At 36.2% G+C, this 16141-nt stretch overlaps 1 protein-coding gene across 11 annotated transcripts in view; it reads right to left on the bottom strand.

Moving 5' to 3' along the window:
- Positions 1–16141, bottom strand: part of LOC133652904 (uncharacterized) — a 39492-nt gene that overhangs the window by 4200 nt on the left and 19151 nt on the right. For 2 of the 11 annotated variants that reach the window (XM_062051833.1, XM_062051836.1), the window contains exons 4-12: positions 13515–13664; positions 12824–12913; positions 9259–9288; positions 8963–9139; positions 5733–5795; positions 3593–3634; positions 3414–3467; positions 2030–2068; positions 1701–1823 (exon numbers count right to left, since the gene is read on the bottom strand). In XM_062051833.1, the coding sequence (XP_061907817.1) occupies positions 1701–1823; positions 2030–2068; positions 3414–3467; positions 3593–3634; positions 5733–5795; positions 8963–9139; positions 9259–9288; positions 12824–12913; positions 13515–13664 (768 nt within the window). The remainder of the gene's footprint in view (positions 1–1700; positions 1824–2029; positions 2069–3413; positions 3468–3592; positions 3635–5732; positions 5796–8962; positions 9140–9258; positions 9289–12823; positions 12914–13514; positions 13665–16141) is intronic. The other 9 variants (XM_062051843.1, XM_062051844.1, XM_062051839.1 and 6 more) reach the window with 8 other exon arrangements.

Raw genomic sequence — 16141 nt, 5'->3', positions numbered from 1 at the left:
TTAAAGTTTACTTATATAGCCCTGCATCTCAAAGTCTAAAAGTAAACAAAAGAATGAATAAAAAAATCTGAATGAATGAATGAACGAATGACTGAATGAATTAGTTAATTAATTAGTGATTGAATGACTCAATCAATAAATAAATAATGAACAAATGAATAAAAAAATAAATGAATTAATGATTGATTTACTGATTGAATGAATTAGTTCATTAATTAGTGATTGAATGACTCAATCAATAAATAAATAATGAACAAATGAATACAAAATTAATTAATGAATTCATGATTGATTGACTGAATGACTGAATTAGTTAATTAATTAGTGATTGAATGACTCAATCAGTAAATAAATAATGAACAAATTAATAAAAAATGAATGAATTAATTAACGATTGACTGACTGAATCAATGAATTAGTTAATTAACGATTGAATCAATAAATCAATCAATCAATTAATCAATCAATAAAAAAATGAGTGAAAGAATGGATAGATGAATAAACGGATGGATGGATGAATAAATTAAATAATACATGACTGAATTAATTGATTATAAAAGGAATGAATGAATGAATTAATTAATCAATGCATGCGTGGAAAAAATGACTGAATGAATGAATGTAAATAATTAACAAAATAATAAATTCATGGAAAAAAAATAAAAAAATAAAGAAAGAATAAATGAATGCATGGATGGATGAATGAATGAATGGATTAATACATGTATGACTACATTGACAAATAAAAGAATAAACAAATAAATGAATACACAATATTGAATTAATTAATGACTGATTGAGTGAATAAATACAAAAATGAAGGAATTAATGAATTATTTAACAATTGAATAAATGAACCTGAGAAGGACAAACGGTAGAAAATGGATGGACGGATAGATGAATGGATTAATTAAAGTGTACTTATATAGCCCTGCATCACAAAGTCTTAAAGTAAACAAATGAATGAATAAAAAAATTATGAATGAATAACTGAATTAGTTAATTAATTAGTGATTGAATGACTCAATCCATAAATAAATAATGAAGAAATGAATACAAAATTAATGAATTAATCACTGATTGAATGACTGACATACTAGTACTAGCTATTTGGCTGTTCTATTTTTTTTATTTTTATTTTTTAAATTATCTTTTTATTTTTATTTTTTTAATGCACTGTAGCACTTTGAGGTTGTTTACTCAATGTAAAGTGCTTTTTACAGATAAAATATATTATTATTATTATGAATTAATGAATTAGTTAATTAATTAGTGATTGAATGACTCAACCAATAAATAAATAATGAATGAATGAATAAAAAATGAATGAATGATTGAATGATTGAATGACTGAATCAATGAATTAGTTAATTGATGACTGAATCAATCAATCAATCAATCAATTAATTAATCAATAAAAAAAAGACTGAATGAATGGATAGATGAATGAACAAATGGATGGATGGATGAATAAATGAATGACTCAATCAATCGACCAATCAATTATTCAATAAAAAAATAACCCAAATAATGGATGAACAAATGGATGGATGAAAAATGAATGAATGAATGAATGAATGAATGAATGGTAGTGTGTGTGAATGTGTCATGATATGGACAGTATTGACAGACTGTCCCCCTCAGCTGGGGTAGGCCCCTGCTCCCATTGAAATGTGTGGTGTTCTGTAGTGGGTTCTTACTTTGGCCTTGAAGAAAGAGAAGAAGGAAGACTTTGCTGCACTTTTCTTGTCCTGGTGAACCGGAGCTGCTGCTTCCGGCTTGGCGGTGGCCTCCAGGGTGCCAGCTTTGGACGGATCCGCCTTCTTTTTGGGGAAGAGAAAAGAAAGCATCAGGAGCTTTTATTTTACAGAGCGAGGGCGGTGGCCAGGAAAGCCATGAAATGAGGGTAAGCGTGCACACCTGGAAGTCAAAGACAGGTAAAGATGTGTTGGATATTCCAACCAAAATCCCAGAAAGAATGAGAGAAAAGCCCTCAATGTGATGCCCTCACAATAATCCTCAAATGTACCTCAGCTTCTACCTCGGCCTGTGGCGGCTCCATCGCCGTCTGCAGGAAGGAAACGTTTTTGTTCTCTCGTCAGTAATGCTAAATTCAAACATTCTACATCAAACTCCAGTTGATAGTAACAATAATTATAATCATAATAATTATGATAACATGCAGTGGAACCTCTACAGTCAAACTCCGTCATCACAAAGTGTGTTTGCCTGCGATTTTGTTAAAAATAGAAATAGTCTGTTCCAAAGTCAAACTGTCATAAAAGTTGCATGTTTTCAGGCAATATTTTAATTCACTTTTTTTTTTTGTGTAAAATTTTAACTGTTATATATATATATATATATATATATATATATATATATATATATATATATATATATATATATATATATATATATATATATATATATATATATATATATATATATATATATATATATATATATATATATATATATATATATATATATATACACACACATACAGTATATATAACTAAATAGTTTATTAAATAGGCATTGAAAGGGTCAAATTAATAAAATAAAAAATCTATATTTTGTATGTGTATTTTGTGTATATATATATATATATGTGTATATATATATATATATATATATATATATATATATATATATATATATATATATACATATATACATGTATGTGTGTGTGTGTGTATGTATATATGTATATACCTGTGTATATATATATATATATATATATATATATATATATATATATATATATATATATATATATATATATATATATATATATATATATACATATATACATGTGTGTGTGTGTGTATGTATATATGTATATATATATACACATATATACATACATACATGCACACACATATATATCTATATGTATGTATATATATATATATATATATATATATATACATACATACATACTGTAGATACATACACACACACATATATATATATACATACATACATATATACATACACACACAATATATATATATGAAAAAAATATATACATATATACATACATATACATGCACACATATATATAAAACATATAGTATTATTTGAATGTATGTATATATGTGTGTTTATATATATGCATATATATATATATATATATATATATATATATATATATATATATATATATACATATATACATATATATATGTATATATATATATATATATATATATATATATATATATATATATATATATATATATATATATATATATATATATATATATATATATATATATATATATATATATATATATATATATATATATATGCTAAAGTCCCCAAATAAATGTGTTCCAATTGAGAATAGTGGGACTTTAGGGGTTCCATTGTTATTCAAATATTTCCCAGCACTTCCTGTCCGCTGTTACCTTCTCCTCTACAAGCGCCTGTATCGCCTCTTCTGCTGTCTGCTGAACGTCAGGCTTATTGGGAACATACAAATCAATCGCACCATTTGAATATCAAAAACAAGCTTTTTTTTTTAAAAAAAAAAGAGACTATACAAAGTGAAGTGTGAAGCTGAAGAAAACTCTACAAGGGTTTTTACCTCCACCTCTACAAGTTCTTGTGTGGCCTCCACTGCTGCTTCCTGCAGGATGAAACTCCTTTTTATTCCACAATGGATGCAAAACTCTGGCTTTAATCAAGTTCACTAAAGGTCCCCTTTCGTGTGAAAGTGACTTTTGTAACAATAATGTGTGTTTATGGTGAAAATGTATGATCTCCATCACTTGTTTGCTCCACTTTTGAGAGGACAGGAACTCAAACGCTCGCATTTGAAGTTTTATAAAAAATAAAAAACAGGCTTTGCTGCACATCTTAACAAAGTTTTAATGGCCCTGTCACGCCAATTTTCTTCCCATCACAAAAACCTTCCTAACCCCCATTTACTTCCGGGGTCATTTCCGCTTACGTCAGTTCCTCTCACGTCATTGCCAGCGATCGATAAATCCAAATCTCCTGAAAATGGTGGTGTCACTGGATGATATTCGTCTTTATCTGTCCCAGGGGACTTATGTCAAACACCAGCAGGCTTCGCAACATTTCAAGCGGAGTGTTAGGGCCGCTGCTGCGAACTTCTGTCTTCGTGGTAACGTGCAAAAAATATGAATTAATATATAATACTGTTAAATGTCTGTACTACTTTAAATCAACATTATTGTTGAAACCATTTCACTAATATTAATTAATATATAATACTGTTAAATGTCTGTACTTTAAATCAACATTATTGTTGATAATTCAGACGTTTTGTTAACGCTGTATTATAAAAAAGAGTCAAACGAAGTGCTATCGATCGCTGTCAATGACGTAAGAGGAACTGACGTAAGCGGAAATGACCCCGGAAGTAAATGGGGGTTAGGAAGGTTTTTGTGATGGGAAGAAAATTGGCGTGACAGCCCCCACATCTTAAAAAGCATCTCAAAGCTCTGCCATCTATCCATACGTCAGTTACAGTCGTGGTAGTGGTAGTCGTTAAATAAGTACATTTTTATTAAGTGAGTATGCTGACCTAGTATTATGTTAAAATGTAATGTTAGCATGTAGCTCACAAATATGTACTAGTGTTGCTGACCTAGCAATATAATTAAATAAAACGTTAGCATGTAGCTCATATAACTATGCTAGTGTTGCTAACCTAGTATTATAATAAAATAGAATGTTAGCATGTAGGTCATATAACTATGCTAGTGTTGCTAACCTAGCATGATGTTAAAATGTAATGTTAGCATGTAGCTCACATAGCTATGCTAGTGTTGCTAACCTAGCATGATGTTAAAATGTAATGTTAGCATGTAGTTCACATAGCCATGCTAGTGTTGCTAACTTAGCATGACGTTAAAATGTAAAATTAGCATGTAGATCACATAGCTATGCTTGTATGGCTAACCCAGCTTGATGTTAAAATGTAATTTTAGCATGTAGTTCACATAGCTATGCTAGTGTTGCTAACCTAGAATGGTGTTAAAATGTAATGTTAGCATGTAGCTCACATAGCTATGCTTGTGTTGTTAACCTAGAATGGTGTTAAAATGTAATGTTAGCATGTAGCTAACAAAGCTATGCTTGTGTTGTTAACCTAGAATGGTGTTAAAATGTAATGTTAGCATGTAGCTCACATAGCTATGCTAGTGTTGCTAACTTAGCATGACGTTAAAATGTAATGTCAGCATGTAGCTCACATAGCTATTCTTGTGTTGTTAACCTAGAATGGTGTTAAAATGTAATGTTAGCATGTAGCTAACATAGCTATGATAGTGTTGTTAACCTAGAATGGTGTTAAAATGTAATGTTAGCATGTAGCTAACATAGCTATGATAGTGTTGTTAGCCTAGAATGGTGTTAAAATGTAATGTTAGCATGTAGCTAACATAGCTATGCTTGTGTTGTTAACCTATAATGTGTTAAAATGTAATGTTAGCATGTAACTAACATAGCTATGCTTATGTTGTTAACCTAGAATGGTGTTAAAATGTAATGTCAGCATGTAGCTCACATAGCTATGCTAGTGTTGCTCACGTTTGTATCCTACTGTTCCATTTCACAAAAGTGTTTCTTTGGAGACAAACACAGTTCATCAGCATTGAAGCTACACACACAGTAGTGTTTACTAGACTAACACACTTCTAATACTCCATGCTGGGACAAAAGTGTTGACAGATACTATAATATGTATGTACACATACATTTACCTGTACTTCTACAACTGTGTCTACTTCCACTTCTTGCCCTGGTGTCTCCTTGTTAGTCTGCAGCACATTGAAGCAGTTGTTACTGGGAGTTACAAGCCAACATGAGATTAATAACAACAAAGAACAGCTGCTCATGCTGTAGTAGGCATGCCAGGCCACTAGTTGGCAGTGTGACTGGAACGCTGGTCAATGAACAAAAGCCTTCTTATGACATAATAGAGTGTAGATGGATGATGAAGTGAGAGCACAGTGGAAATGCAGTGGAGGAAATACAATTTAATATCAGAATATATATATATATATATATATATATATATATATATATATATATATATATATATATATATATATATATATATATATATATATATATATATATATATATATATATATATATATATATATATATATATATATATATATATATATATATATATATATATATATATATATATATATATGTCTTAATTAGATTATCCAAAAAAAAACAAAAACATATTTTGTTTTTGCAGGCATGATTGTCGTCACGTTGTGACATTGCTTGTTTTACGAGCAGAGGAGCATGTTCGGCAGTGCACATGCATAGAGTACTTACAAGCAGACACAGAGTGTAGACAGAAAAGGGAGAACGGACGCATTTTGCCTTAAAAAACTGACGATAAAGGTGAAGTTATAACACTGAAACACACTCAGGAAGAGGTGCTTTAAGACTAGCTGGCTAGCGGCTAACGTCCATCCGCAGTTGGCAGTGTCTTAGCTACTTATTTTTTTCTTCCTTTTTTAGCTACTTTTTAGCTACTTTTGTTTTTAAGCTACTTTTTAAGCTACTTTTGTTTTATCTGCTACTTTTTCTTTTTAGCTACTTTAGTTTTAGCTACTTTTTTTTTTAGCTACTTTTGTTTTAGTTACTGCTTCTTCTTTTTTTTATAGCTACTTTTGTTTTAGCTACTTTTTTAGCTACTTTTGTTTTAGCTACTTTTACATCACTAATCCTCGCCTCCATGGCGACAAATAAAGTAAGTTTCTTACAAGTAGCATTATCACTGGAGGACGAGGAATAGTTAAAAATGCTTCACGACACATACAATCATAGAGTACTTACAAGCAGACACAGTGTGTAGACAGAAAAGGGAGAACGGACGCATTTTGGCTTAAAAAGTAAAGATAAAGGTGAAGTTATAACACTGAAACGCCCTCAGGAAGAGGTGCTTTACGACATGGCTAGCTGGCTAACGGCTAACGTCCATCCGCAGTTGGCAGTGTCTTAGCCACTTCTTCTTTTTTTTAGCTACTTTTTTAGCTACTTTTGTTTTAGCTACTACTTTTTTTTTAGCTACTTTTGTTTTAGCTACTTTTTTTTAGCTACTTTTGTTTTAGGTACTACTTTTTTTAGATACTTTTGTTTTAGCTACTACTTTTCTTTTTTTTAGCTACTTTTGTTTTAGCTACTACTTTTTTTTAGCTACTTTTGTTTTAGCTACTTCTAAATCACTAATCCTTGCCTCCATGGCGACAAATAAAGTAAGTTTCTTACTGTACCATTATCACTGGAGGACGATTTTTTATACCTACTTTTTTAGCTACTTTTGTTTTAGCTACTACATTTTTTTAAGCTACTTTTGTTTTAGCTACTCCTTTTTTTGGCTACTTTTGTTTTAGTTACTACTTTTTTTTAGCTACTTTTGTTTTAGCTACTTTTTTTTAGCCACCTTTGTTTTAGCTACTACTTTTTTTTTTAAAGCTACTTTTGTTTTAGCTACTTCTAAATCACTAATCCTTGCCTCCATGGCGACAAATAAAGTAAGTTTCTTACTGGACCATTATCACTGGAGGACGATTTTTTATACCTACTTTTTTAGCTACTTTTGTTTTAGCTACTACATTTTTTTAAGCTACTTTTGTTTTAGCTACTTTTTTAGCTACTTTTGTTTTAGCTACTCCTTTTTTTAGCTACTTTTGTTTTAGCTACTCCTTTTTTTTGGCTACTTTTGTTTTAGTTACTACTTTTTTTTAAAGCTACTTTTGTTTTAGCTTCTTTTTTTTAGCCACTTTTGTTTTAGCTACTACTTTTTTTTTAGCTACTTCTAAATCACTAATCCTTGCCTCCATGGCGACAAATAAAGTAAGTTTCTTACTGTACCATTATCACTGGAGGACGATTTTGTATACCTACTTTTTTAGCTACTTTTGTTTTAGCTACTACTTTTTTTTAAAGCTACTTTTGTTTTAGCTACTTTTTTTAGCTACTTTTGTTTTAGCTACTCCTTTTTTTAGCTACTTTTGTTTTAGCTACTACTTTTTTTTAAGCTACTTTTGTTTTAGCTACCTTTTTTTTAGCCACTTTTGTTTTAGCTACTACTTTTTTTTTTATAGCTACTTTTGTTTTAGCTACTTCTAAATCACTAATCCTCGCCTCCATGGCGACGAATAAAGTAAGTTTCTTGCATGTAACATTATCACTGGAGGACGATGAATAGCTAAACATGCTTCACTACACATACAATAGCTCACCGGCGTCACAATGTAAACAAACGCCATGAGTGGATCTAAACTTGACAGCCACTGTAATGATACCAAGTACAATAGCGTATCTAGTCGGTACTACTATGATTACATTGATATTTTTTATCGTCACAAAATCTGTTTTCCTTTTTTAAAATTCATATTATGTTTATAAACTCGGGAAATATGTCCCTGGACACATGAGGACTTTGAATATGACCATTGTATGATCCTGTAAATACCTAAATTTGTGGTATCATCCAAAACTAATGTAAAGTATCAAAGAAGAGAAGAATAAGTGATTATTACATTTTAACAGAAGTGTAGATAGAGCATGTTGAAAGAGAAAATAAGCAGATATTAACAGTAAATGAACGAGTAGATTAATAATCCATTTTTTACAGTTTGTCCTTTATAATGTTGACTAAATAATAACATGATAAATGATACAATATGTTACTGCATACGTCAGCAGACTAATTAGGAGCCTTTGTTTGTTTACTTACTACTAAAAGACAAGTTGTCTAGTATGTTCACTATTTTATTTGAGGACTAAATTGCAATAATAAACATATGTTTCATGTACCCTAAGATTTGTTGTTAAAATAAAACCAATAATGCCATTTTTTGTGGTCCCCTTTATTTAAAAACGTATCAAAATACATTTTGGTACCAGTCCCGATATTGGGACAACCCTAATGTAGTGATATTAGAGTATTTACCTTGGTACGAAAGAACTTGCTCAGGACATCTTTGGGCTTTTCTCTGGAGGCGCTGGCTTTCACAGGTTTGCCACTCAGCTCCACTTTCACTTCCAGTTTGGGAGGCTCTGGGGGGGGAGGAGGCGGGGGGACCGACATCCCCTTGGGGGCCGGCGGCGGGTCGGACACCTGGGCCACCTGGTGGGAGACACAGAGTTGGCGTGTGGGAGGCGGGCGAGTGGATGCGAGATAAAAGAAGCTTTCTCCAGGAAGTAGCCCGATCCCAGTTATGTGCAAGGGAAAGACAATGTGCTCACGGTGGTGCCTGGTCCTGGCTGGGGGTCCTTCTGGAAGTGAAACACACAACTGTAATAATCAGCTCAATGATCTCACCTCACTGGACTGTCCAGTTTGCTCATCTGAGCAGGCTTCATCCGTTACCTTGGACCTCTGGCTGTCCTATCTAGTCTTTGGGATAAAACAACTCTATCTCTGACTTCCCTATATTGTATTTGATATAGTACAGCCCTAATGTTACTCTACTCTACTTTAACAGCTGTCCTCTGTAGTCTTTAAGATTGGACAGCTCTAGCGCCGGCTGTCCTATCTAGTCTTTGGGATAAAACAACTCTATCTCTGTCTTCCCTATCTTGTATTTGATATGGTACAGCCCTTATTCTACTTTGGTATAAAACAACTCTATCTCTGACTTCCCTATCTTGTATTTGGTATAGTACAGCCCTAATTCTACTCTACAGCTGTCCTCTGTAGTCTTTAAGATTGGACAGATCTATCTCTGGCTGTCCTAACTAGTCTTTGGGATAAAACAACTCTATATCTGTCTTCCCTATCTTGTATTTGATATAGTACAACCCTAATAATACTCTACAGCTGTCCTCTGTAGTCTTTAAGATTGGACAGATCTATCTCTGGCTGTCCTATCTAGTATTTGGGATAAAACAACTCTATCTCTGACTTCCCTATCTTGTATTTGATATAGTACAGCCCTAATTCTACTCTACAGCTGTCCCCTGTAGTCTTTAAGATTGGGCAGCTCTAGCTCTGGCTGTCCTATCTAGTATTTGTGATAAAACAACTCTATCCCCGAATTCCCTATCTTGTATTTGATATAGTACAGCCCTAATTCTACTCTACAGCTGTCCTCTGTAGTCTTTAAGATTGGACAGAACTATCTCTGGCTGTCCTATCTAGTATTTGGGATAAAACAACTCTATCTCTGACTTCCCTATCTTGTAATTGATATAGTACCGCCCTAATTATACTCTACAGCTGTCCTCTGTAGTCTTTAAGATTGGATAGCGCTAGCTCTAGCTGTCCTATCTCGTCTTTGGGATAAAACAACTCAATCTCTGACTTCCCTATCTTGTATTTGATATAGTACAGCCCTAATTCTACCCTACAGCTGTCCTCTGTAGTCTTTAAAATTGGATAGCGCTAGCCCTGGCTGTTCTATCTAGTCTGTGAGATAAAACAACTCTATCTCTGACTTCCCTATCTTGTATTTGATATAGTACAGCTCTAATTCTACTCTACAGCTGTCCTCTGTAGTCTTTAAGATTGGACAGCCCTAGCTCTGGGTGGCCTATCTAGTCTTTGGGATAAAACAACTCTATCTCTGACTTCCCTATCTTGTATTTGATATAGTACAGCCCTAATTCTACTCTACAGCTGTCCTATGTAGTCTTTAAAATTGGATAGCGCTAGCCCTGGCTGTTCTATCTAGTCTGTGAGATAAAACAACTCTATCTCTGACTTCCCTATCTTGTATTTGATATAGTACAGCTCTAATTCTACTCTACAGCTGTCCTCTGAAGTCTTTAAGATTGGACAGCTCTAGCTCTGGGTGGCCTATCTAGTCTTTGGGATAAAACAACTCTATCTCTGACTTCCCTATCTTGTATTTGATATAGTACAGCCCTAATTCTACTCTACAGCTGTCCTCTGTAGTCTTTACAATTGGATAGCGCTAGCCCTGGCTGTCCTATCTAGTCTGTGGGATAAAACAACTCTATCTCTGTCTTCCCTATCTTGTATATGATATGGTACAGCCCTTATTCTACTTTGGTATAAAACAACTCTATCTCTGACTTCCCTATCTTGTATTTGGTATAGTACAGCCCTAATTCTACTCTACAGATGTCCTCTGTAGTCTTTAAGATTGGACAGATCTATCTCTGGCTGTCCTATCTAGTCTTTGGGAAAAAACAACTCTATATCTGTCTTCCCTATCTTGTATTTGATATAGTACAGCCATAAATCTACTCTACAGCTGTCCTCTGTAGTCTTTAATATTGGACCACTCTAGCACTGGCTGTCCTACCTAGTCTATGGGATAAAACAACTCTATCTCTGTCTTCCCTACCTTGTATTTGATATAGTACAGCCCTAATTATACTCTACAGTTGTCCTCTGTAGTCTTTAAGATTGGACAGCTCTAGCTCTGGCTGTCCTAGCTAGTCTTTGGGATAAAACAACTCTATCCCTGAATTCCCTGTCTTGTATTTGATATAGTACAGCCCTGATTCTACTCTACAGCTGTCCTCTGTAGTCTTGAAGATTGGACAGCTCTAGCTCTGGCTGTCCTACCTGTACATTACGAAAACATGTACTGTTACACCCTAAATAAACAATGTGTAGTATATACAAAACCCAAAACAAGTGAAGTTGTCACGTTGTGTAATTCGTAAATAAAAACAGAATACAATGATTTGCAAATCCTTTTCAACTTATATTCAATTGAACAGACTGCAAAGACAAGATATTTAATGTTCCAACTGAGAAACAAATAATCATTAACTTAGACACGACATCCACAGTTTCCAAAAACAATTTGAAATGTGGACTCGTCAGACCACAGAACACCTTTCCACTTTGCGTCAGTCCAAGTTGGATGAGCTCATGCCCAGCGAAGCTGGCCGTGTTTCTGGGTGTTGTTGATAAATAGCTTTCGCTTTGCATAGTAGAGTTTTATCTTGCACTTACAGATGTAGCGACCAACTGTAGTTACTGACAGTGGTTTTCTGAAGTGTTCCTGAGCCCATGTGGTGATATCCTTTACACACTGATGTCGCTTTTTGATGCAGTACCGCCTGAGGGATCGAAGGTCTGTAATATCATCGCTTACGTGCAGTGATTTCTCCAGATTCTCTGAACCTTTTGATGATATTACGGACTGTAGATGGTGGAAATCCCTAAATTCCTTGCAATAGCTGGTTGAGAAATGTTGTTCTTTAACTGTTGGACGATTTGCTCACGCATTTGTTGACAAAGTGGTGACCCTCGCCCCATCCTTGTTTGTGAATGACTGAGCATTTCAAGCTGTTTTTTTTATACCCAATCATGGTTCCCAATTAGCCTGTTCACCTGTGGGAGGTTCCAAATAAGTGTTTGATGAGCATTCCTCAACTTTACCAGTCTTCTTTTGCCACTAGAGCCAGCTTTTTTTAATAATGTTGCAGGCATCAAATTCCAAATGAGCTCATATTTGCCAAAAATTACAACATTTTCCAGTTCGAACGTTAAGTATCTGGTCTTTGCAGTTTATTCTATTGAATATAGGTTGAAAAGGATTTGCAAATCATTGTATTCTGTTTTTATTTGCCATTTACACAACGTGACAACTTCACTGGTTTTGGGTTTTGGAGTATAGTAGTATTGTAGTATATGTAGTATATACAGTATGTCATTACACATTTCCATATATCCATGGAAACCATCCATTCGGTTCATGGTGGTGAGTTTGTTTTTTTAAATGTATCAATTTATCGTTTGCCAAAGTACTTAAAATGTCACCATAGGCCCAAAACACTACCTGATTGCCAACTAGACCTTGCATTTGTACTTTCAATACGTCATGTTCACCTGTTCCTTTGGGACGCCATCGCTTTCCTTTTTGGACGTTTTAGTGGGAGTCATCTGCCGGACAAGGGAAGGCACAGTCACCGTTAAATTCTGCCGCAAAGAAAAAACAAAAACACAAAAACGGAATAACAACTTGCCAAAGCCTCACGTCATTAAACACCACCGTTATTCGAGATGCTGAATATGTCAAAGGCACAAAGAAAGCAGCAAAGCAAGCCTTTCACCAGCGCAGACACAGGCCTTTAGAATAAACCAACAGAGTGCCCACGGCCTGCGGAGCTCGTACAGTGCGTGCGCTGTCAGACTGGCAGCCATTGTGCGGCGGAGATGGCGTAGGCCTGCCCTCGCTCTATCTTCGCCAATCTCCACTTCCAGGCGCACAGGCCTCCCTTGTGACGGCCCCCAACAATGGGGCCGCCACATCCCCGCATGTTCCAAGGCTGGATCAGCGCGGCGCCGGGGCACTGTGACTCTTTAAAAAACGCCAGGCGGGATGAAGCCGAGGCACAATGACTGTGTTGTGCGTCAGGGACATCGTTTGTTATGGATACCTTTAGCACTGAAGTCATTTATGATAAATATATTTAAACAGAAAATGTGTTTTATCTGAGGGATGCCCAACTCTTTGAAACAATTCTAAAAAGGAAGCAAGAAAAACTCCTTCCAAACCACGTCTGTGGTGTCTACTTACTAAATTTTTGAAGAAGTTCATGACCGGACTCTCTTCTGGGTTAGTCTCCTCGATTGGCGCTGCTGGGACGTTGGCGTCGTCAGGTTGCTCCGTGGCCACTTCTGGAGCCTGCGGTCCCGTCAGCGTCTCTGGCTTGAGGTTAGCTGGGTCCTAAGCAGCATCACACGCAGAGAGTTAGCCTTCTGAGGGTTACGCAGCGGCAGAGCGGGGAGTGCGGCGTGGTGCTGGGCAGCGTCTTAATCGCAGCATTGAGACGGCAGCACAATTCCAACCATGCCTCTGCCTACTACTACTGCGCGTTGTAAACAATAACCCTTTTATGAACGTGAACCTCCCCTCACTCATTGATATTCAACTATGCTGGACTGTGTCATGTCTCTGGATTTCTCAGAAAATCTGAATACCTTGTGGGGTGGCAGTGGTGAGGGTCTTTGGAGTAGCTAACGTACCTGTTTTTGTAAACATTAAAGTCAGGACTCACCTAACTCAAGCCCACTGTACCAAATTGGGATGGCTTAGAGTTGAGGAAAGAGTACAGAATACCTTGTGGGGTGGCAATGGTGAGGGTCTTTGGAGTAGCTAACGTACCTGTTTTTGTAAACATTAAAGTCAGGACTCACCTAACTCAAGCCCACTGTACCAAATTGGGATGGCTTAGTGTTGAGGAAAGAGTACAGAATACCTTGTGGGGTCGCAATGGTGAGGGTCTTTGGAGTAGCTAACGTACCTGTTTTTGTAAACATTAAAGGCCTACTGAAATTAATTTTTTTTATTTAAACGGGGATAGCAGATCCATTCTATGTGTCATACTTGATCATTTCGCGATATTGCCATATTTTTGCTGAAAGGATTTAGTAGAGAACATCGACGATAAAGTTCGCAACTTTTGATAAAAAAAGCCTTGCCTGTACCGGGAAGTAGCGTGACGTCACAGGTGAAGGGCTCCTCACATTTCCCCATTGTTTACACCAGCAGCGAGAGCGATTTGGACCAAGAAAGCGACGATTACCCCATTAATTTGAGCGAGGATGAAAGATTTGTGGATGAGGAACGTGAGAGTAAAGGACTAGCGTGCAGTGCAGGAAGTATCTTTTTTCGCTCTGACCGTAACTTAGGTAAAAGGGCTCATTGGATTCCACACTTTCTCCTTTTTCTATTGTGGATCAGGGATTTGTATTTTAAACCACCTCGGATACTATATCCTCTTGAAAATGAGAGTCGAGAAGGCGAAATGGACATTCACAGTGACTTTTATCTCCACGACAATACATCGGTGAAGCACTTTAGCTACGGAGCTAACGTGATAGCATCGTGCTTAAATGCAGATAGAAACAAAATAAATAAGCCCCTGACTGGAAGGATAGACAGAAGATCGACAATACTACTATCAGGAGACACCGAACCAAACACTGGACCTGTAACCACACGGTTAATGCTGTGCCGCCTGTCGAAGCCTAGCAATGCTGTTGCTAATGACGCCATTGAAGCTAACTTAGCTACGGGACCTCGCCAGAGCTATGATAAAAACATTAGCGCTCCACCTACGCCAGCCCTCATCAGCTCATCAACACCCGTGCTCACCTGCGTTTCAGCGATCGACGGCGCGACGAAGGACTTCACCCGATCATCGATGCGGTCGGCGGCTAGCGTCGGATAGCGCGTCTGCTATCCAACTCAAAGTCCTCCTGGTTGTGTTGCTGCAGCCAGCCGCTAATACACCGATCCCACCTACAACTTTCTTCTTTGCAGTCTCCATTGTTCATTAAACAAATTGCAAAAGATTCACCAACACAGATGTCCAGAATACTGTGGAATTTTGCGATGAAAACAGAGCTGTTTGTATTGAGATACAATGTGTCGGAATACTTCCGCTTCAACCATTGACGTCACGCGCAAACGTCATCATACATAGACGTTTTCAACCGGAAGTTTCCCGGGAAATTTTAAATTGCACTTTATAAGTTAACCCGGCCGTATTGGCATGTGTTGCAATGTTAAGATTTCATCATTGATATATAAACTATCAGACTGCGTGGTCGGTAGTAGTGGCTTTCAGTAGGCCTTTAAAGTCAGGACTCACCTAACTCAAGCCCACTGTACCAAATTGGGATGGCTTAGAGTTGAGGAAAGAGTACAGAATACCTTGTGGGGTCACAATGGTGAGGGTCTTTGGAGTAGCTAACGTACCTGTTTTTGTAAACATTAAAGTCAGGACTCACGTAACTCAAGCCCACTGTACCAAATTGGGATGGCTTAGTGTTGAGGAAAGAGTACAGAATACCTTGTGGGGTCGCAATGGTGAGGGTCTTTGGAGTAGCTAACGTACATGTTATTGTAAACATTAAAGTCAGGACTCACCTAACTCAAGCCCACTTTACCAAATTGGGATGGCTTAGAGTTGAGGAAAGAGTACAGAATACCTTGTGGGGTCGCAATGGGGAGGGTCTTTGGAGTAGCTAACGTACCTGTTTTTGTAAACATTAAAGTCAGGACTCAACTAACTCAAGCCCACTGTACCAAATTGGGATGGCTTAGAGTTGAGGAAAGAGTACAGAATACCTTGTGGGGTCGCAATGGGGAGGGTCTTTGGAGTAGCTAACGTACCTGTTTTTGTAAACATTAAAGTC

Source organism: Entelurus aequoreus, linkage group LG07, assembly GCF_033978785.1.
Source record: "Entelurus aequoreus isolate RoL-2023_Sb linkage group LG07, RoL_Eaeq_v1.1, whole genome shotgun sequence".
Taxonomy (NCBI): Eukaryota; Metazoa; Chordata; class Actinopteri; order Syngnathiformes; family Syngnathidae; genus Entelurus; species Entelurus aequoreus.
The sequence above is the reverse complement of the archived record's forward strand: the minus strand, read 5'-3'. Positions and strand labels throughout refer to the sequence as shown.